The sequence below is a fragment of the Nerophis lumbriciformis genome, linkage group LG17, assembly GCF_033978685.3.
Source record: "Nerophis lumbriciformis linkage group LG17, RoL_Nlum_v2.1, whole genome shotgun sequence".
Lineage (NCBI taxonomy): Eukaryota > Metazoa > Chordata > Actinopteri > Syngnathiformes > Syngnathidae > Nerophis > Nerophis lumbriciformis.
In genome coordinates, this window is record NC_084564.2 from 34,675,001 (window position 1) to 34,698,561 (window position 23,561).

Consider the following 23,561-nt stretch of genomic DNA (forward strand, 5'->3'; position numbering starts at 1 on the left):
CGTTTTGATATCTAAAGACAGATCAAGTTTAACATATGCAACAAACCGAAAAGCCATGAACACTGTGGCTTTGAAACCTGTTTTTCATAAATAACAAAACTATAGCCCAGGAGGCACAATACATTAAATAACATTGAGAACTTGATGAATTAGGTCCTGACGTTGACCAACTCAAACTTAACGTTGGAACAACATGCTTTTGACGCCGTGTAATCAATGTTGGGTTCTGACCTTGATTCAACCATTGAAATTTGGTAATTTTCCAACTAATATGTTACAGCACATATACGTTGAAACAACATTCTTTTTGACAGCGTTTATTCAATGTCTGGTTGTGACGTTCATTTGACCATTGAAATTTGGTCATTTCCCAACCAACAACATGGATCCAATGTTAGACACCAACGATGTATCAATGTCTTGTGCCTGCTGAAAAATAACACAACACTGCCGATCGTCATCTGTATTATACTTGTCTAGGCACTGTACCTCATCGGGTAAGAAATTTGTATTGCATTCTACATAGTCTAATTATAAAATATTTAGGTTATTAAAAAAATGTCCCCACTATTTAATCAATCTTTTAATAATGTAGGTCAAAATATAGCATTGTCATGCCTAAATAAAGAAATAAGACAAAGAAGACAAATTGTTTCCTCTTTAAAAAAAAACATTTCTGTGCAATGAACTCTGCATGCAAATTCAAAAAACTTTCAACAATCATGGGGTTTGTTGCTTTTTATCAAATAATATACCATAGCAACATGTTCAATTTAAAGAGCGATTTTACATAATTTATGTGCTTAAACTAAAAAAGTATAACAAGCCAAGAAAAACAAGCAGTATTCACTTGAGGATTGATGGGGAGGGCACATTGGCTGCTGAGGTCCTCATAAAAGGTCAGAACCCCGCGTCGGTGTTGCAACAGGGAAGGGGAAGGTGGCTCGCAATGGGTTGGTTCATTATGATCATGTTCAACCTGCTGGTGATGACAAAGTCAGAGAACCAAACTTGCAAACTGATCGGGCACACAGGCTACTTGGAGTTCTCAAAAGAAGGAGATCTTCTCATAGGAGGGATTTTCTCCATGACAAGCACGCGAACTCTCATAGATAATGACTACGAGGCAGTCCCGCATTATTACTGTGAAGCGTGAGTAAATATGCATCTAAGTGTAGAACTGTATTATATGTTGACAATATTCAAAAGTTTAACACTTGAAATGATTTACAGTTTGAATGACAGAGAGCTGAAGTTTGCCCGCACAGTGATGTTCACAGTGGAGGAGATCAACAGGAACGCTGATATCCTTCCAGGGATACGTCTGGGATATCGTCTGTACAATGGCTGTGGGAGCGAAAACCTGATACGAGCATCGGTAGAAGCTGTAAGCCGAGAGGAGTCCGAATGCAGCGGCCGGATTCAGGCCCTGCTTGGCCACTCTTCATCCGGGATTAGTGAGGACATCAACCTTATTCTGAGCCCGATGTCCATTCCACAGGTAAGAAGAAATGCTTCAACTGGTTTTGGATATAAATATATCACAAAACTTTAAAAATCTTTTTTTCACTTCAAGGTCAGCCATCTTTCAACGTGTGCATGTTTGTCAGATAAGAAACGGTTCCCCACGTTCTTCAGAACGGTGCCAAGTGACCGCTTTCAAGTGCTGGGCCTGGTGCAGCTGATGAAGTATTTTGACTGGCGTTGGGTAGGGATCATTCATTCTGTGAGCTCGTACTCAGATCAGGGCACAGCGGAATTCTCGAAAGAAGCATTGAGAGAGGACATATGCGTTGAATATCGACTGCCTTACTCCAAGTCCTCCACAAAGAAGTGGAACACCATCGTGAAGGCCATGAGGGAATCCTCATCCAGTGTTGTCATTCTGTTTATGTCCTTATCTAACACCAAGTCCTTCTTGTCCAAAATGGAAAGTTACAACATAACTGGTAAACAGTTGATTGGAAGCGAGGCTTGGATCACACAACAGGAACTTGCTTCCGTGGAAAGAAATAATATTTTACAAGGGGCGATGGGCTTTGCGCTCCCTGAGGCATCTATTCCCCGGCTGGGACAGTTTTTACTCGATTTGAAGCCATCTGACGAGCCTCAGAGCAGTTTAATTAGGGCTTTTTGGGAGAAGTTCTTTGACTGCAGCTTCTCTCCCTCAAACACTTCAATCGTGTGCACTGGTGCTGAGGACCTGAACATGGTCTCCAGTGACTACACGGACGTGACACACTTTAGAGAGGAGAATAATGTGTACAAAGCTGTGTACTTGGTTGCATATGCACTTGGCGAATTGATGAAATGTGACAATGGTGCTAATCCCACCACAGGAAAGCCCTGTGTAAAGAAGAACGAGGTTCAGCCCAGAATGGTAAAAATATAACCTGCCATTCTGTTTTTTTGTGTTCATTTTCTACAACATGCTTACATTATATGTCTTTTGAGGTTTTGGAGCACATCGGATATGTGAATTTTACAACCCAGAATGGAGCCAAGGTGTTCTTCGATGAAAATGGAGACTCGGTGGCCCAGTACGACTTAGTCAACTGGCACTTGAGAGACGACGGCTCCGTCCAGGTCGTTACAATCGGCCAGTATGACACGTCTTTTCCAGAAGGGAGAAAGCTCAAGTTGAATAATGATGCTAACATCGCATGGATTGGGAACAGCAGCAAGGTAAAAAGTGACAGACCCAATGGACCTTTTTTACATTAGTGCTTCCTAATCCCGCTATGTTTTCCCTTGCCAGGTGCCAAGGTCTGTGTGTAGGGAACCATGTCCTCTCGGGACGCGCAAGGCCATGAATAAAAACAAGCCTGTGTGTTGTTTTGACTGCTTTGAGTGCCCGGAGGGAACAATAAGCAATCAGACAGGTGAGTTGAATTTCATAGTGGAGTGTGTTGCGTGCGTCTCTTCAAGCATGTTTAACTTATCATACGTCATCTTCTTCCCAGATTCTCCCAAATGTGTGGCATGTCCTCCAGAATTCTGGCCCAATGAAAAGAAAGACATTTGCCTTCCAAAACCAAAAGAGTACCTTTCTCACCAAGAGCTCATGGGTGCGCTTTTAACCGCATTCAGTTGTGTGGGTGTGTTCTTATCTTTTCTGACATCGCTCATATTTCTAACCCATAAAGAGACTCCAATCGTCAAAGCCAACAACTCAGAGCTGAGCTTCCTACTGCTCATCTCCCTGAAACTGTGTTTCCTCTGCTCTCTGACCTTCATTGGCCGGCCCACCGAATGGTCCTGCATGCTGCGCCACACAGCCTTCGGCATAACCTTTGTGCTGTGCATCTCCTGTGTCCTGGGGAAAACTATAGTGGTGCTGATGGCTTTCCGGGCCACACTTCCTGGCAAAAATGTCATGAGACTGTTTGGGCCTGTCCAGCAAAGGCTCAGTGTTGTCATTCTCACCCTGGTCCAAGTTATGTTCTGTATCATTTGGCTGTGTACAAACCCACCTTTTCCAGCCACGAATCTGCAATACTATAAAGAGAAGATCATCTTGGAATGTGCAATAGGGTCAGCGATTGGATTCTGGGGTGTGCTTGGTTACATTGGATTTCTTGCCCTCCTGTGTTTTATTCTTGCTTTTCTGTCCAGGAATCTGCCAGACAGTTTTAATGAAGCCAAACTGATCACATTTAGCATGTTGATTTTCTGTGCAGTCTGGATCACCTTCATCCCGGCATATGTCAGCTCCCCTGGCAAGTTTACTGTTGCTGTGGAAATTTTTGCAATCCTGGCCTCCAGTTTCGGTTTGTTGCTTTGTATATTTGTGCCAAAGTGCTATATCATTGTTTTCAGGCCAGAGCGCAACTCCAAGAAATATCTTATGGGAAAAATACCACCAAGGACCCTTTAGGTTGCTTAAGTCAAATACTATATGTGTACAATTTAGTCTGATTTCAGTTTGTATGGTGGTTCATGTGCTAAATGTTTTAAAAACAAAAAAGTATATTGCATTCATTACTTTTTAGATCCTTTAAAAATTTGATTTGTAGACATAGAAAAAAAATGTTGGCCAGCAGGAAACACGTTTGTACTTATAAATCATCTTGGGGAAAATATTGAAAACTTAGGATATGATAGAATAGACTTTACCTAGGGGCAGAACGGTAGTACAGGGGTTAGTGCTTATGCCCCACAACTGAGTTCAATCCCGGGATCTTTCTTTGTGGAGTTTGCATGTTCTCCCTGTGACTGCATGGGTTCCCTCCGGGTACTCCGGCTTCCTCCCACCTCCAAAAACATGTACCTGGGTATAGGTTGATTGGCAAAACTAAAGTGGCCCTAGTGTGTGAATGTGAGTGTGAATGTTGTCTGTCTATCTGTGTGAGCTGGCGACTTGTCCAGAGTGTACGCCGCCTTCCGCCCAAGTGCAGCTGAGATAGGCTCCAGCACCCCCCACGACCCCGAAAGAGACAAGCGTTAGAAAATGGATGGCCGTGCGTTTCAAACCTAGGCCTTCAGTGATGTCCGACTTTAATGATTACCTCTCAAAATACCATAATTGATGTCACCACATGACAATTGCTGGAGAAATACTATACAGGAACACATTTACGCACTGCTGTGCATTGAAACACCTCACCAGTGTACAAAACTGGTTATTATCTGGAGCATTTAAAAATCAATTAAAACACATCAGCATGTGGTACTGTCAAAATTAAAAAGTGAAAAAATAAAATATTTGAACTCACAATTTGTAGCACCTATTCGACGCCGTATAAGCCAGTGGTACCCATCTTATTTGAGTGGAAATGGCGGGCGTTTCCCCATTTCATCGCCAGAACAGCTGTGCTAGATTCCGGGGTTCGCTGACATCGTCTCACAATATGTACTTTCTCTTTAAATATCCTTCTTGAAAATGACCTTGCAAATATATATCTGCCACCTAATCAACGTTTTATTCTCCTTCTCTGCTATCCCGGTCTGGCTACGGCGCAACACTTCCTGCTTCCTGCTAAATTAAAACTTACGCATGGATACTCGCATCCAATCACAGGACACGAAAATGTCACGTTCAACGTTGTTAGGCCAGCTAGAAGGCCTTACTGACAACAACTTGTGATCTGATTGGCTATCGCAATGTGCCCGTTCACTTACAGTGCACGGACGCCCGCATTGTTGATTCTGAAGGCCTCGGGCAGATTTCGTACAGCATGGCAACATAAACTAGCTGAATTCTGATTGGATACAAATTAAAACTAAAAACAACAGCATTGGAACGAGCATAATATGACATGAAGAGAATATGAATATTTTAAGATATTTAGGGAAAGTAAATTAAAAGGTGTGAATGAATGATGGGTTCCCACTTCTCTGTGAGCGCTTTGAGTATCTAACAATAGAAAAGCATGATATAAAATCTAATCCATTATTATTATTATTATTACAAAAAATAATTGTATCTTTAATTATGATCATGAATTCCGGTTATGTTAGGCCAGCAGAGAAGGCTTTGCTGGCCCTGACGGCACACCACTGACTTTACCCCACAATAAGGAAATGTAATGGTTGCAGTGCAGATTCAAAATGTCCACCAAAAAAGGGTAAAAAAAAACACATGAAAACAAAAAGGAAACATTAAGTTAAAGTTAAAGTGAAAGTACCACTGATAGTCACACACACACTAGGTGTGGTGAAATTACACTCTGCATTTGACCCATCCCCTTGTTCCACCCCCTGGGAGGTGAGGGGAGCAGTGAGCAGCAGTGGTGGCCGCGCTCGAGAATAATTTTAGTGATTTAACCCCTAATTCCAACCCTAGATGCTGAGTGCGAAGCAGTGAGGTAATGGGTCCCATTTTTATAGTCTTTGGTATGACTCGGCCGGGGTTTGAACTCACAACCTATCGATCTCAGGGCGGACACAAGAAAGAACACAATTGACATAACATAAATTAAAAAGAGCACAGAGCTGATGCAACCAGCTGCCACTTTAGCGGTGCCATTTTTACATACAGCTACAAAAGTAAAACAAGGGAAGACTAAAACAAAAAAAGAGCAATAAATAACACATACATTGCACACACACGATTACACTATGCATAGACATACAACAAAACAAAACAATACAAAAACACAGTCTTAACACCCGCCACATACACCACGGTGGCCTCATTAGTGTTGAACGCCATCGTCTGCTGGGACGGCAACAGACCCAAAAAACAAACCAAGAGAGCCAACTCCGTCCTAGGCTGCACACTAGTTCTCGGTCAATGCCCGGTCCGCGCGGAAGAGTGAGAATCGCCCAGGAAGACCGAAGTGCCCGATACATGCTCATTCAGCCAGGGTTCTATGAAGCGCGTCCATCCCGACACTCAAAGCTAGCTTCGTGGCACAATCTCTTCCTTCGCATCTCCTCCAGTCTCTCCACATGGACTACGATGGGACAGAGAGCCTGCAGCTGGTCTCTGGTGCAAACATGGCAATCGTCAAAATGCTCCACAAAGGCAGATCCAAAAAGTGCACAAAAAACACCAAAAAACAGCGCAGAAAAGTCATGAAAGTACAGTCGGACAGTGCGCCTTATAACCCAGTGCGCCTAATGAACGGAATAATTTTGGCAAAAAACACAAGGGTTCACGTGCAATAAACGCCATTTTGCGGATTTTGGGTTGTGAGTACCACTAGATAGTTTACACCATTTTCTACCAGGAGGTAAAATCAAATTTTCTCCAAAAGCAACTTACGGTATCTTTCGCATTTTACCGTTGACTATTCTGTTTTACTTAACCCTTGTGTAATGTTCATATTGTTGTTACTCAGCCAGCGTTTTGTGGGTCTGATGGACCCGTTGCATTTTGTGGCTTTTAATGCCTCACAATCAAACACTTTTATGTTAAAATACTGAACAGATGTTTATTGGGATAAGGTAAACATCTGTTCAGTATTTTAACATAAAAGTGTTTGATTTGGCTGAGTAACAACAATATGAACGTTGCATGGAAATGTCTCTAGCAGTTTCTGCATCCCACAAGAATTCTTCTTTTGTGTTTCTGCACCTGCGGTTCCCACACCTGAGATCGGTAGGTTGTGAGTTCAAACCCCGGCCAAGTCATACCAAAGACTATAAAAATGGGACCCATTACCTCCCTGCTTGGCACTCAGCATCAAGGGTTGTAATTGTGCTATGGGTACCACTTTATTTGCTTTCCAAACGATGCAAATAAGGTGCAAATAAACAATATTTAGTTAGGTTTGTTGAAATGCGATGATTTCGCTCTCAAGGTTAGAACACAGATACCAAATTCATTGAATCACAAGTTAATATTAATGTTATTGAAAAAAAACAAACGCTGTCAGATATTTTAGGCCGCTGTATTGGCTGCTGGTTACAGGAGCTTTGTGTTCTGATGTTTCCTTCTTGTTTTCATGTGAAGAGTTCATGCTCAAAAACAAAAATATCTCAATTTTTCTTGTTTTGAGTAAATCAATGGCGCTTTTCATGAAACAGCCAACAACCAAAGTGATTGTCTCTATTTGAAAAATACATAATATATTATTATATATATATACATACATATATATATATATACATATATATATTTATATATATATATACACACACATTTTTTGGGGGATCATTTTGTAAAATACGGCCCACGGGCCACATGCGGCCCATGAAGATTTTCAATCCGGCCCGCCAGACATTCTACATAATTCTTTTAGACCTTTAACATCAAAACTGTCGCCGCCATTATGATGTGCAGTGCTGTTTTTAAATGACCATAAGTCTTGAACCATAGAAAGTATTTCAATGTTTGAAATCAGCGCTTTCGGGTGTTATACGAGTTATTACGGTAATCTACGAAACAACAACTCTGACCAGGAACAAAGCAGAGTGGGCGGGGTTTGTTTTCAGAGCAGCCAGCCCGAAACGCGTGTGTTCCTGACACAGCAAATGTGTGCAGAAAAGTGATAATATATCATATCGTAGGTGTTCATTACACTTTGTATTCATATTTTGCTGTTTTTTACATTTTTGTTGTGTTTTGCTTGATTGTAAAAGATGATCTGAGAAGGAAAAGAGGAGCAATTGTTAATATTCAGTGTTTTTATTTTTCATAGTTAATATTGTAAATCTCACTTTCTTTATTTTAATGTAGATTTTGAGCGTCCCATCCAGTAAAAAAAAATTTAAAATTCCTTTCCGTTTTTTTGAGGTGGTCTGTCATAACTTTTTAAGAACTCTATCGGACGTTGTGACTTTTGGTATTAGTGTTCCAGAAAAAAAGGGACCCAAACACACATACTGTACAGTAGAATTTTACAGCTAAATGTGTATATATAATTTATACACACATACACATTGGCCCCCCCAGACACATGTTTTCTCTCAATGTGACACCCGAGTCAAAATATTTGCCCAGCTCTGTCCTATATGGTGCCAGCCTGGCCCTAAAATTGAGTGAACACAGATCAGGTTTTTCGGTGGGGTGCTTATTCCATCACTTTTAATGAATTGAATCCAAAAAAACACGTTGTTTGGGTAATCCCTGGATAGGGAGGGCTGGGCATTCCATTGACTGCAACATCATGACATCATTACATTACATCATCACAAAACAACAGCAGCGTAAACACATGATTAATTTAATAATTAGAGAGAGTTATGGCTACACACGGATCCTGCACATTATATACAAATGCAATAGACAGGATTTTCCTCAAAGCATTGTGTCGACCTTTCTTGCTTACACGGATTGTTTAGATTTACCTGGACAGCATGTCTTTTTGTGCCCAGTAAGTGAAGGCACCACACACTCTCCGATTTCATCAACTTTTCTCATTATTGATGCTTTGATTTAGTTAGGATTATGGCAAAACAGACATGAAGGTCAGTAGGTTGTGAGTGTCCCCCTTTCCACTATAGCTAAAATGATGAAAACAATATATCAAGCACTAGATCGGAGTAGAGAGTTGCAACCTCACTTCAGAATGCAAAACACACAAAGTAAAAAAAATATTTCACTTTTGTAGTTGTGAGGACCGACCGCTGTTGCTAGGTAGATTTGACCATACAAACGCATAGTAGTAAGTTATGCGAGTTGGCCATTTTTAAGGACAGCAAACACACACACACACACACACACACACACACACACACACACACACACACACACACACACACACACACACACACACACACACACACACACACACACACAGCAGGCCTAGAAGGAGGAGGACAGAGTGTAGGTACACAGAACATCAGAGGCTCAAATGTGCGAGAAAATGAGAGCAGACAGTGTTGACAAACAATGTTGCAACCTTGTTAAAGTTAAAGTACCAATGATTGTCACACACACACTAGGTGTGGTGAAATGTGTCCTCTGCATTTGACCCATCCCCTTGTTCACCCCCTGGGAGGTGAGGGGAGCAGTGGGCAGCAGCGGTGGCGGAGCTCGTAACCCAAAATACTCGTATCTCAAATCAAAATACTCGTATCGCAAATCAATCTTCCACATTGAAATTAATTGAATGATTGTCTTAGGCCCCAAAAATTTAATAGAGTTTTAAATATGAAGAACAAACTTCTATATAATGAATATTGTATCAAAACAATACAAGAGAATGCACTAGAAACAACTGCTGTCGTTTTTTGAAGTAATGTAATTATAATTTACGGCATTTAACTTTGAGGGCGAACTTTTAGGGTATTTCCTAAGAGCTGCTTTTCCGTTAACCACGTCATCAGCGGTTTCTCCATATTTTCATTGATAAATGTCACCGGATGTTTTGGGTGGATCTTACAAAGATCAATGTGGCAGTCACGAAGCCAGCTAGCAGGGGGAAGGAAGGCTCTTATACCAAATTTTTGCTTGCAACCTCAAGCATAACAATAAGCCGAGACACAGCTTGTATATGAAAACAACTTGTGAGCTAGGTCACTGTATAACCGTATTTTTCGGACTATGAGGCGCACTTAAAATCCTTTCATTTTCTCAAAATTCGGCAGTGCGCCTTATAACCGCCTAATGTACGGAATAATGTTGGTTGTGCTTTCCGACCTCCAAGTTATTTTATTTGGTACATGGTGTAAAGATAAGTGGGACCAGTGGATGGCAGTCACACATAAGACATACGTATAGGTTACAATATGACGCCAGTAAACAACACCGAAACTTTAAATGTTCAATTGAGAATATACAAACCCCGTTTCCATATGAGTTGTGAAATTGTGTTAGATGTAAATATAAACGGAATACAATGACTTGCAAATAATTTTCAACCCATATTCAGTTGAATATGCTACAAAGACAACATATTTGCTCCTCTCTGAGCTGCCACCTTACCGTGGTAGAGGAGTTTGCGTGTCCCAATGATCCTATGTTGTCCGGGGGTTTCTATGCCCCCTGGTAGGGTCTCCCAAGGCAAACTGGTCCTAGGTGAGGGATCAGACAAAGAGCAGCTCGAAGACCTCGATGAAGAACACAAACCAAGGACCCAGATTTCCCTCGCCCGGACACGGGTCACCGGGGCCCCCCTCTGGAGCCAGGCCCGGAGGTGGGGCACGATGGCGAGCGCCTGGTGGCCGGGCCTGTCCCCATGGGGCCCGGCCGGGCACAGCCCGAAGAGGCAACGTGGGTCCCCCCTCCAATGGGCTCACCACCCATAGCAGGGGCCATAGAGGTCGGGTGCAGTGTGAGCTGGGCGGAAGCCGAGGGCAGGGCACTTGGCGGTCCGATCCTCGGCTACATAAGCTGGCTCTTGGGACGTGGAACGTCACTTCGCTGGGGGGGAAGGAGCCTGAGCTAGTGCGTGAGGTGGAGAAGTTCCGGCTAGATATAGTCGGACTCACTTCGACGCACAGCAAGGGCTCTGGAACCACTTCTCTTGAGAGGGGATGGACTCTCTTCCACTCTGGCGTTGCACGCAGTGAGAGGCACCGGGCTGGGGTGGCAATTCTTGTTGCCCCTCGGCTCAAAGCCTGCACGTTGGAGTTCAACCCGGTGGACGAGAGGGTAGCTTCCCTCCGCCTTCGGGTGGGGGGACGGGTCCTGACTGTTGTTTGCGTTTACGCGCCAAACAGCAGCTCAGAGTACCCACCCTTTTTGGATTCACTCGAGGGAGTACTGGAGAGTGCTCCCCCGAGTGATTCCCTCGTTCTACTGGGGGACTTCAACGCTCATGTTGGCAGCGACAGTGAAACTTGGAGAGGTGTGATTGGGAAGAATGGCCGCCCGGATCTGAACCCGAGTGGTGTTCTGTTATTGGACTTTTGTGCTCGTCACAGATTGTCGATAACAAACACCATGTTCAAACATAAGGGTGTCCATATGTGCACTTGGCACCAGGACACCCTAGGCCGCAGTTCCATGATCGACTTTGTAGTTGTGTCATCGGATTTGCGGCCTCATGTTTTGGACACTCGGGTGAAGAGAGGGGCGGAGCTTTCTACCGATCACCACCTGGTGGTGAGTTGGCTGCGATGGTGGGGGAGGATGCCGGACAGACCTGGCAGGCCCAAACGCATTGTGAGGGTTTGCTGGGAACGCCTGGCAGAGTCTCCTGTCAGAGAGAGTTTCAATTCCCACCTCCGGAAGAACTTTGAACATGTCACGAGGGAGGTGCTGGACATTGAGTCCGAGTGGACAATGTTCCGTACCTCTATTGTCGAGGCGGCCGATTGGAGCTGTGGCCGCAAGGTGGTTGGTGCCTGTCGTGGCGGTAATCCTAGAACCCGTTGGTGGACGCCGGCGGTGAGGGATGCCGTCAGGCTGAAGAAGGAGTCCTATCGGGTTCTTTTGGCTCATGGGACTCCTGAGGCAGCAGACAGGTACCGACAGGCCAAGCGGTGTGCGGCTTCAGCGGTCGCGGAGGCAAAACCTCGGACATAGGAGGAGTTCGGGGAGGCCATGGAAAAAGACTTCCGGACGGCTTCGAAGCAATTCTGGACCACCATCCGCCGCCTCAGGAAGGGGAAGCAGTGCAGTGTCAACACCGTGTATGGTGGGGATGGTGCTCTGCTGACCTCGACTGCGGATGTTGTGGATCGGTGGAGGGAATACTTCGAAGACCTCCTCAATCCTACCAGCACGTCTTCCTATAAGGAAGCAGGGCCTGGGGAATCTGTGGTGGGCTCTCCTATTTCTGGGGCTGAGGTTGCCGAGGTAGTTAAAAAGCTCCTCGGTGGCAAGGCCCCGGGGGTGGATGAGATCCGCCCGGAGTTCCTTAAGGCTCTGGATGTTGTGGGGCTGTCTTGGTTGACAAGACTCTGCAACATCGCGTGGACATCGGGGGCGGTACCTCTGGATTGGCAGACCGAGGTGGTGGTTCCTCTCTTTAAGGGGAACCGGAGGGTGTGTTCCAACTATCGTGGGATCACACTCCTCAGCCTTCCCGGTAAGGTCTATTCAGGTGTACTGGAGAGGAGGCTACGCCGGATAGTCGAACCTCAGATTCAGGAGGAACAGTGTGGTTTTCGTCCTGGTCGTGGAACTGTGGACCAGCTCTATACTCTCGGCAGGGTCCTTGAGGGTGCATGGGAGTTTGCCCAACCAGTCTACATGTGCTTTGTGGACTTGGAGAAGGCATTCGACCGTGTACCCCGGGAAGTCCTGTGGGGAGTGCTCAGAGAGTATGGGGTAACGGACTGTCTTATTGTGGCAGTTCGCTCCCTGTATAATCAGTGTCAGAGCTTGGTCCGCATTGCCGGCAGTAAGTCGGACACGTTTCCAGTGAGGGTTGGACTCCGCCAAGGCTGCCCTTTGTCACCGATTCTGTTCATAACCTTTATGGACAGAATTTCTAGGCGCAGTCAGGGCGTTGAGGGGATCTGGTTTGGTGGCTGCAGGATTAGGTCACTGCTATTTGCAGATGATGTGGTCCTGATGGCTTCCTCCGGCCAAGATCTTCAGCTCTCACTGGATCGGTTCGCAGCCGAGTGTGAAGCGACTGGGATGGGAATCAGCACCTCCAAGTCCGAGTCCATGGTTCTCTCCCGGAAAAGGGTGGAGTGCCATCTCCGGGTTGGGGAGGAGATCTTGCCCCAAGTGGAGGAGTTCAAGTACCTCGGAGTCTTGTTCACGAGTGGGGGAAGAGTGGATCGTGAGATCGACAGGCGGATCGGTGCGGCGTCTTCAGTAATGCGGACGCTGTATCGATCCGTTGTGGTGAAGAAGGAGCTGAGCCGGAAGGCAAAGCTCTCGATTTACCGGTCGATCTACGTTCCCATCCTCACCTATGGTCATGAGCTTTGGGTCATGACCGAAAGGACAAGATCACGGGTACAAGCGGCCGAAATGAGTTTCCTCCGCCGAGTGGCGGGGCTCTCCCTTAGAGATAGGGTGAAAAGCTCTGTCATTCGGGGGGAGCTCAAAGTAAAGCCGCTGCTCCTCCACATCGAGAGGAGCCAGATGAGGTGGTTCGGGCATCTGGTCAGGATGCCACCCGAACGCCTCCCTAGGAAGGTGTTTCGGGCACGTCCGACCGGTCGGAGGCCACGGGGAAGACCCAGGACACGCTGGGAAGACTATCTCTCCCGGCTGGCCTGGGAACGCCTCGGGATCCCCCGGGAGGAGCTGGACGAAGTGGCTGGGGAGAGGGAAGTCTGGGCTTCCCTGCTTAAGCTGCTTCCCCCGCGACCCGACCTCGGATAAGCGGAAGAAGATGGATGGATGGATGGATGGACAACATATTTGATGTTCAAACTGATAAACTTTTTTTTTTTGCAAATAATCATTAACTTTAGAATTTGATGCCATCAACACGTGACAAAGAAGTTGGGAAAGGTGGCAATAAATACTGATAAAGTTGAGGTATGCTCATCAAACACTTATTTGGAACATCCCACAGGTGAACAGGCAAATTGGGAACAGGTGGGTGCCATGATTGGGTATAAAAATAGATTCCATGAAATGCTCAGTTATTCACAAACAAGGATGGGGCGAGGGTCACCACTTTGTCAACAAATGCGTGAGCAAATTGTTGAACAGTTTAAGAAAAACCTTTCTCAACCAGCTATTGCAAGGAATTTAGGGATTTCACCATCTACGGTCCGTAATATCATCAAAGGGTTCAGAGAATCTGGAGAAATCACTGCACGTAAGCAGTTAAGCCTGTGACCTTCGATCCCTCAGGCTGTACTGCATCAACAAGCGACATCAGTGTGTAAAGGATATCACCACATGGGCTCAGGAACACTTCAGAAACCCACTGTCAGTAACTACAGTTGGTCGCTACATCTGTAAGTGCAAGTTAAAACTCTCCTATGCAAGGCGAAAACCGTTTATCAACAACACCCAGAAACGCTGTCGACTTCGCTGGGCCTGAGCTCATCTAAGATGGACCGATACAAAGTGGAAAAGTGTTCTGTGGTCTGACGAGTCCACATTTCAAATTGTTTTTGGAAACTGTGGACGTCGTGTCCTCCGGACCAAAGAGGAAAAGAACCATCCGGATTGTTATAGGCGCAAAGTTGAAAAGCCAGCATCTGTGATGGTATGAGGGTGTATTAGTGCCCAAGACATGGGTAACTTACACATCTGTGAAGGCGCCATTAATGCTGAAAGGTACATTTTAGTCCGTAGTCGATAAGCTTCTTCTTTTCTCTATCTTCTTGTTATGGGACATTCATCCTCCACCGTTGCCATTTCTAACATAAAGTAGTGTAAAGTTATTACTTATATCTGTCAGTAGACTCGCTATGAAAATGCTAAAAAAATAATTAATCAAGGCTAATAGTAATATCCATCCATTTTCTATACGATTTGTCCTCACGGTTACATGTAAGCTCAAGCCTATCCCAGCTGACTTTGCGTGAGCAATGTGAGGATTCACTTCAATTAAAATAAAATGCATATATTTGGAAAGTGGGTGGAATCCGGAAAACCTGGGAAAAACCCACACACGCAAGGGGAGAACATACAATTCCATGCTAACAAATATGCCATTATGCAGCCTACAGTGCTACCTCAATTTACGAGCAACCCAATTTATTAGTATTTTGAGATACAGACTGTCTCTCTTTGTTATGCTTTGAGTTACAGTACAAGCCTTCTCACCGCTAGTTGGCATAGTAATTGTCAGAATCAACCTTGTAAGAATCGCCCCTAAACATCCGGTCTTTAAAGGCCTACTGAAACCCACTACTACCGACCACGCAGTCTGATAGTTTATATATCAACGATGAAATCTTAACATTGCAACACATGCCAATACGGCCGGGTTAGCTTACTAAAGTGCAATTTTAAATTTCGCGCAAAATATCCTGCTGAAAACGTCTCGGTATGATGACGCCTGCGCGTGACGTCACGGATTGTAGAGGACATATTGGGACAGCATGGTGGCCAGCTATTAAGTCGTCTGTTTTCATCGCAAAATTCCACAGTATTCTGGACATCTGTGTTGGTGAATCTTTTGCAATTTGTTCAATGAACAATGGAGACAGCAAAGAAGAAAGCTGTAGGTGGGAAGCGGTGTATTGCGGCAGGTGTTGTGCCGGATAACACACCCCCGCCGTAGAATGCACCCCCTGACTGTTGTGCCGGATAACACAGCCAATGTTTCATTGTTTACATTCCCGAAAGATGACAGTCAATCTTTACCATTGGTCTGTGGAGAACTGGGACAACAGAGACTCTTACCAGGTGGATTTTGAGTTTGATGCGCAGACGCGGTACCGTGAGTATGCATGCAGCTGCGGCTTCCAAACATTTGATCGCTTGCCCGTACGTGCGTGCCGCTATGTGCATGTCACGTACGTAACTTTGGGGACTTTGGGGAAATATATGTGCTGTATGAACTTTGGGGAGGTGAACGGTACTTTGGGCTGTGGGATTGAGTGTGTTGTGCAGGTGTTTGAGTTGTATTGGCGGGTTATATGGACGGGAGGGGGGAGGTGTTTGTTATGCGGGATTAATTTGTGGCATATTAAATATAAGCCTGGTTGTGTTGTGGCTAATAGAGTATATATATATGTCTTGTGTTTATTTACTGTTTTAGTCATTCCCAGCTGAATATCAGGTCCCACCCGCCTCTCACAGCATCTTCCCTATATAAATCGCTCCCACTGCCCTCTAGTCCTTCACTCTCACTTTCCTCATCCACGAATCTTTCATCCTCGCTCAAATTAATGGGAAAATTGTCGCTTTCTCGGTCAGAATCGCTCTCGCTGCTGGTGGTCATGATTGTAAACAATGTGCACACGTGAGGAGCTCCACAACCGGTGACGTCACGCGCATATTATCTGCTACTTCCGGTACAGGCAAGGCTTTTTTATCAGCGACCAAAAGTTGCGAACTTTATCGTCGATGTTCTCTACTAAATCCTTTCAGCAAAAATATGGCAATATCGCAAAATGATCAAGTATGACACATAGAATGGACCTGCTATCCCCGTTTAATAAGAAAATCGCATTTCAGTAGGCTTTTAATTAGCTAGATGAAAAAAACTAGAACATAAAGTACAGATATGTAAAAAATACACTTAAGTACAGTAACTAAGTATTTATAATGTGTTCCTTTACAACATTGCAACATGAAAAGAAAAAAAATAACTAAACTGATTTAATAGTTTGAACTGACTGACATGTTTTTGTTTTACTTGCAGAGGTGTCAAAGTCGTTTTCACTGAGGGCCACATCGCAGTTATGTTTGGCCTCAGAGGGCCGCGTCTAACAGTGAATACTATTATTACAAAATGTTTCAATGCATTTTATTAGTAGATTTTTTTTTAAACTAAAATGTAAAAAAATATATGGTAAATTGCAATAATCTCACCTCAAAATGTAGTTTATATTACTGTAAATGGAAAAACAGTACTGCTGTTTTTATGGTAAAAAAAAAAGGCAGTTCAGTTGCCAGAATTTTACTGTAAAATGTACATTTACTGTAGATTGTTCGGTGTATTACTGTAAATGCCAAGACGGCACCACAGTTTTACAGTTAAAAAAAAGTACTTTTTTTTTTCAGTTAGAGAAAAATGCTGTAAAAACCTCTTTGAATTTCACCATTTTACCATTAAATCTATTGCTACTTTTACATTGCACAATTTGATGAATAACTTGCTTTGAAATCATTATTATTAGTATTTATTTCCACTTTAAAAATTGTTTGAATGTTTGATAATGTATTTTTGCATAATTAGACAATATTTAAGTTAACATAATGTGTGATTACATGGAGAACATATATTTTTTTTCCTCCCAAAAAAACGAAAAGGAAGAATACATTTAGTAAGAAAAGTGACAGTATTTTATTGATACATATTATTTCCAGGCTTTCGAGGACCAATTAAAATGAAGTGGCGACCCACATCTGGCCCTTGGGCCTTGAGTTTGACACCTGTGACTTAGGGCTATGAGGACTACTTGATTATTTGGGGTCCATACATGCTTTTTACTGCTGTAATATGTTAATCCCCGACTGGGGCAGTAATAAAAACGGCTATTGGTCTAATCTCCTTCTAATGTAAGCCTGAAAACATTCTATTTAAATATAGTTGTATTCTTCTTTTAATATCTTTAGCCACAGCCAACTCTTTTTTATTGCGTATCTTGTGTGCACATTGCCGACCAATGTATGATTGCGGCGCCCTGTGGGGATTAAAGCCACTGGTTATGAAGCGAACAACTACAGTATTTGCATCCAGCACAGTTGCTATAAGAGCAGAATCGGTGTCTCTCTGGAACAATGTAGAACAAACATGCTGGGCAGAACAATCCTTGTGTCCTTGTCTATTTTGCACTTTGATACAGCATGTGGTTGCGTGCTATTAGGCAGATTCAACATGCCAAGTCTTTTAAAAAGGGGGGACATAATGATTGGCGGCATTTTTCCTGTTTTCAACAAAGAGATAGCCAGCATTTCTACTTTTGATCAGAAGCCTTCTGGAGTCAGATGTGCTGGGTGAGTTTGATACCATCTGACTAGTCCATCTACCATACATAGTTGCACTTTTTTAATAATGTGTGAATTACTAAAACCATTTTAGGTTTGACCTGCGAGTTTTTCGATGGACTCAAGTGCTGGCATTTGCAATTGAAGAGATCAACGAAGATACCATGCTCCTGCCAAACATATCACTGGGATACCGGATCCTGGACTCATGTGCATCTCCTACTAACACGTTACGAGCTGCACTATCACTGGCTGGAGGAGAAGAGGAGACAGAACCAGGTGTGTCTTGTCTCCCGGCCATATCGGCCCTGATAGCCGAGTCTGGATCATCCCAGTCTCTGGCCGTAGCAGGGACACTCGGACCGTTTAAATTACCAATTGTAAGAGTTTCAGTTTGTTCCTAAATCATTGCTCGGTCATATCTGAAGTGGTTACATTTCTGTGTGATCTCTATTTGTTTTGTCTTGTAGGTGAGCTACTTCTCAACATGTGCCTGTTTGAGTGACAGATCAAAGTATCCAACATTTTTTCGAACAATTGCCAGTGACTATTTCCAGGCAAAAGCTTTGGCAGCTCTGGTTCAACGGTTTGGCTGGCGGTGGATTGGAGCTATACAGTCTGACAATGACTATGGGCGTCACGGGGTCCTCGCCTTCAAGCAAGAGGTTAAAAAGCTTGGTGTTTGTATTGCATTCGTTGGGACAATTCTGCGTACGTACCCTGTGGAAAAGATCAAGGCTGTTGTAGAAATGATCAAACAATCAGGTATTAAAGTTGTTCTTGCGTTTGTGCCTGAGGGTGACTTTTACCCTTTAATGACAGAAATGGTTAAACAGAACATCACAGGGATCCAGTGGATCGCCAGCGAGGCCTGGATAACGGCCCCTCGACCCTCCACACCGGAAATCTATCAAGCTTTCGGGGGAGCTCTCGGCTTTGTCGTGCAGAAGATGGCCATTCCTAAACTGAAACCTTTTCTCACGGGCATCAACCCTTATAAAGATGCAAGTTCTACCTTTGTGAGGGAATTCTGGAAGAGTATGGTGGGTTGCAAAGTTGTTTTACCTGGGGAGCATGCTGACGACTCGCATGCAATATGCGCAGGCAATGAGACAATAATTAACTCCCAGGACGTTTTCTTCAACGTCACTCAGCTCAGGGTGTCCTATAATGTGTACAAGGCAGTTTATGCCGTTGCACAAGCTCTGCACCAACTGATTTTCTGCCAAGCAGTTGCTGAAAAAACAGCTCAACCATGTTTGAACTTAGCAGACATTCAGCCAAAACAGGTAAGAGTGCAAAAACTTCTATTTAAATCAGGATGTCCAACTTCCTCCCACAGTCCAAAAACTTGTATATTAGGTTCACTGAATACAAAATACATTTAAGATATGAATGGATTTCTGTCCATAGTGTACTTTGTCACTTGCTCTATGTAAGACGACACCGACGTTAGGCTCCCTCTGACTTTGCGCCAGCTGAATATTACAGAAAATGGATGATCATTTGACACCTGGTCTTTCTGCTTTCTCTGAGGTGACTGATCACCTCCAAAGGGTGAGCTTTAAAAATCAATTTGGTGACAACGTCTTCTTTGATGAAAATGGCGACCCCCCGGCTTCTTATGACCTCATCAACTGGCAGCTCAGAGACGGGCAGGTCCAACATGTAACACTGGGGCACTTTGCCTCAACTGCTAACGGCAACTACGAGCTCAGCATCCGTGAGAGGGACATAGTGTGGAGGACTGGCAACACGGTGATCCAATATAATTTTTTATTGACTATATACAGTCGCGATCAAAAATGTACATACACTTGTAAAGAACATAATGTCATGGCTATCTTAAGTTTCCAATAATTTCTACAACTCTTATTTTTTTGTGAGAGTTTTTGGAGCACATACAGTACTTGGTCACAAAAAACATTCATGAAGTTTGGTTCTTTTATGAATTTATTATGGGTCGACTGAAAATGTGACCAAATCTGCTGGGTCAAAAGTATACATACAGCAATGTTAATATTTGCTTACATGTCCCTTGACAAGTTTCACTGCAATAAGGTGCTTTTGGTAGCTATCCACAAGCTTCTGGCAAGCTTCTGGTTGAATTTTTGACCACTCCTCTTGACAAAATTGGTGCAGTTCAGCTAAATGTGTTGGTTTTCTGACATGGACTTGTTTCTTCAGCATTGTCCACACGTTTAAGTCAGGACTTTGGGAAGGCCATTCTAAAACCTTAATTCTCGCCTGATTTAGCCATTCTTTTACCACTTTTGACGTGTGTTTGGGGCCATTGTCTTGTTGGAACACCCAACTGCGCCCAAGACCCAACCTCCGGGCTGATGATTTTAGGTTGTCCTGAAGAATTTGGAGGTAATCCTCCATTGGAGGTAATCATCCTTTTTCATTGTCCCACCATGCTTGACGGTAGACATGGTGTTCCTGGGATTAAAGGCCTCACATTTTCTCCTCCAAACATATTGCTGGGTATTGTGGCCAAACAGTTACATTTTTTTATTTCATCTGACCACAAAACTTTCCTCCAGAAGGTCTTATCTTTGTCTATATGATGCCAGATGAAACAAAAATTTAGCTGTCTGGCCACAATACCCAGCAATATGTTTGGAGAAGAAAAGGGGAGGCCTTTAATCCCAGGAACACCATGTCCACCGTCAAGCATGGTGGTGGTAGTATTATGCTCTGGGCCTGTTTTGCTGCCAATGGAACTGGTGCTTTACAGAGAGTAAATGGGACAATGAAAAAGAAGGATTACCTCAAAATTCTTCAGGACAACCTAAAATCATCAGCCCGGAGGTTGTGTGGACAATGCTGAAGAAACAAGTCCATGTCAGAAAACCAACAAATTTAGATGAACCGCACCAGGAGTGGTCAAAAATTATATTAGAAGCTTGCCAGAAGCTTGTGGATGGCTACCAAAAGCCCCTTATTGCAGTGAAACTTGCCAAGGGACATGTAACCAAATATGAATATTGCTGTATGTGCCGGTATACTTTGGACCCAGCAGATTTGGTCACATTTTCAGTACACCCATAATAAATTCATTAAAGAACCAAACATCATGAATTTTTTTTGTGACCAACAAGTATATGCTCCAATCACTCTATCATAAAAAAATAAGAGTTGTAGAAATTATTGGAAACTTACGACAGCCATGACATTATGTCCTTCACAAGTGTATGTAAACTTTTGACCACGACTGTATATCTCTCAGCTGTGTACTTGATTCAATTTAATGGAGTCCTTTTTTTCTTCAGGTTCCAATATCGGTGTGCTCTGTAGAATGTCCACTGGGGACCAGGAAAGCTCAAATAAAGGGTAAACCTATCTGCTGTTTCGACTGCATCCCATGTCCTGATGGTACTATAACCAACACAACAGGTGATTGCATCAACATGTGTTACTCATTCAGGATCATTTCAGAAGTACAATCCAATCGTTGCTGTCCAACAGGTGCAGCAGATTGCATACCCTGTAAAAAGGAGTTCTGGTCCAATGAGAGGAGGACTGAGTGCATTCCAAAAACAATAGAGTTCCTGACCTATTACGAGCCGATGGGAATAGCTCTGACGGTTGTGTCCCTGATGGGGGCCTCATTGTCGATGGCCACCATGCTCATCTTCATCTGTTACAGGAACACACCAGTCATAAAGGCCAGCAACTCAGAGCTGAGCATCTTCTTGTTGTTTTCTCTCTTTCTGTGCTTTCTCTGTCCTCTCACGTTCATCGGCGAACCCACAGTGTGGGCATGCATGCTGCGCCACACCGCTTTTGGAGTGACATTTGCTCTGTGTATTTCCTGCATCTTGGGCAAGACCATCGTGGTTGTGACGGCTTTTAAAGCCTCCTTTCCCGGCAGCAAAGTAGCAGGGAAGTTTGGTCCGATGCAGCAACGGGTCATAGTTTGCTGCTGCACTCTTGTACAAATACTGATATGTGTGCTTTGGCTAAAAATAAGCCCCCCCTTTCCCGCCTTGGTTTTCAAGCACAGTAATAAGAAAATCATTTTAGAATGCAACACCGGTTCTGAAGCAGCATTCTATGCTGTGCTGGGTTACATAGGTTTACTCTCAATTATATGTTTGATTCTGGCATTTCTGGCAAGAAAGCTGCCTGATAACTTTAATGAGGCCAAATTTATTACATTTAGCATGTTGATATTCTGTGCGGTCTGGATCGCCTTCATCCCAGCATATGTCAGCTCTCCTGGGAAGTTTACTGTTGCCGTGGAGATATTTGCCATTTTGTCCTCAGCTTTCAGTTTACTATTCAGCATTTTCGCACCAAAATGTTACATAATATTAATAAAGCCTGAAAAGAACACCAAAAAGCATGTCATGGGAAAAATGTTTAATGTGGGTCAATTAATATTTTAGATCGATACAATAATGAGATGTGTTACTGTTGGCGTTAGGCAAGTGTGTTAAGAAGTCAAATGTTAAGGTTCAGTTGACATTGATTGATATGCAATAGGCAAAATAACATTAAAGCACTAAAAATGTTCCAATATTTTTTTTTACATGAGAATTATGATGCACTTTTTTCCATTTTTCCGGTGCTTGTAGTCTGCATTAGTTTGCATGGTGTATCTAATAATAATAATAATAATAGACTTAGACTTAGACAAACTTGAATAATCCACAAGGGAAACTGTTCCACACAGTAGCTCAGTTACAAAGGATAGAAAGTGTAAGGATGGAAATGATAATGCAGGTATAAAGTAGACTAAAAATGTACCGTAGTAGCAATATAAAAAATAACATGTAATATTTACATATTACAGTATATATACAGTATATGATATATACTGATATATTATATTATATATTTGTATATAATATATACAATATATAACAATTACCATGTATGATAGGTTGATTGGCAACACTAAATTGGCCCTAGTGTGTGAATGTGAGTGTGAATGTTGTCTGTCTATCTGTGTTGGCCCTGTGATGAGGTGGCGACTTGTCCAGGGTGTACCCCGCCTTCCGCCCGATTGTAGCTGAGATAGGCTCCAGCGCCCCCCGCGACCCCAGAGTTGGGACCCGGGGTGGACCGCTCGCCTGTGCATCGGTTGGGGACATCTCTGTGCTGCTTGGGATGGTCTCCTGCTGGTCTCCTGCTGGCCCCACTATGGAATGGACTCTCACTACTATGTTAGATCCACTAAGGACTGTTCTTTCACAAAATTATGTCACTCGACATCCATTGCTTTCGGTCTCCCCTATAGAGGGGGGGTTACCCACATATGTGTTCCTCTCCAAGGTTTCTCATAGTCATTCAAATCGACGTCCCTTATGTGGGCTCTGTACCGAGGATGTCGTTGTGGCTTGTGCAGCCCTTTGAGACTTTTGTGATTTAGGGCTATATAAATAAACATTGATTGATTGATTTAAAATGGATGGATGGATGGAATATTACAGTATATTATATACAGCTGCAGCATAGTTTGGCCGGCTTTCCGGATCAGTTTGTCAATCCGGTTGAAGTCCTTTTTGCTGGTGCTGCTCCCCCAACAAACCACTCCAAAGTACATGGCACTGGCCACAACAGACTGATAAAAGATCTCCAACAGCTTGCTGCACACATTAAAGGACCTAAGCTTCCTCAGGAAAAAGAGTCTGCTCATGCCCTTCTTGTATACAGCTTCGCTGTTGTCCTTCCAGTCCAGTCTGCTGTGTTG

The 23,561-nt window shown here is 43.6% G+C and overlaps 3 protein-coding genes across 5 annotated transcripts in view; 2 read left to right on the forward strand and 1 right to left on the reverse strand.

Annotated features, from left to right (window-relative positions):
• The window catches only part of LOC133614829 (extracellular calcium-sensing receptor-like), a 145,118-nt gene that overhangs the window by 108,471 nt on the left and 13,086 nt on the right, over positions 1-23,561 (reverse strand). Inside the window, exon 4 of one of the 3 annotated variants that reach the window (XM_061973122.1) lies at positions 851-982. The exons of the other annotated variants lie outside the window; for them this stretch is intronic. The gene's annotated coding sequence lies outside the window, so the exon portion shown is untranslated. The remainder of the gene's footprint in view (positions 1-850; positions 983-23,561) is intronic. 3 annotated transcript variants of the gene reach the window in all.
• LOC133614299 (extracellular calcium-sensing receptor-like) lies at positions 950-3,877 on the forward strand. The gene is made up of 6 exons (XM_061972150.2): positions 950-1,152; positions 1,234-1,501; positions 1,577-2,380; positions 2,455-2,685; positions 2,759-2,882; positions 2,964-3,877. The coding sequence occupies exons 1-6, from the start codon at positions 950-952 to the stop codon at positions 3,875-3,877; spliced, it is 2,544 nt and encodes an 847-aa protein (XP_061828134.2).
• Positions 6,394-22,254, forward strand: LOC133614300 (extracellular calcium-sensing receptor). The gene is made up of 8 exons (XM_061972151.2): positions 6,394-6,433; positions 12,973-13,063; positions 17,744-17,869; positions 17,955-18,240; positions 18,331-19,149; positions 19,397-19,618; positions 21,136-21,259; positions 21,332-22,254. The coding sequence occupies exons 1-8, from the start codon at positions 6,394-6,396 to the stop codon at positions 22,252-22,254; spliced, it is 2,631 nt and encodes an 876-aa protein (XP_061828135.2).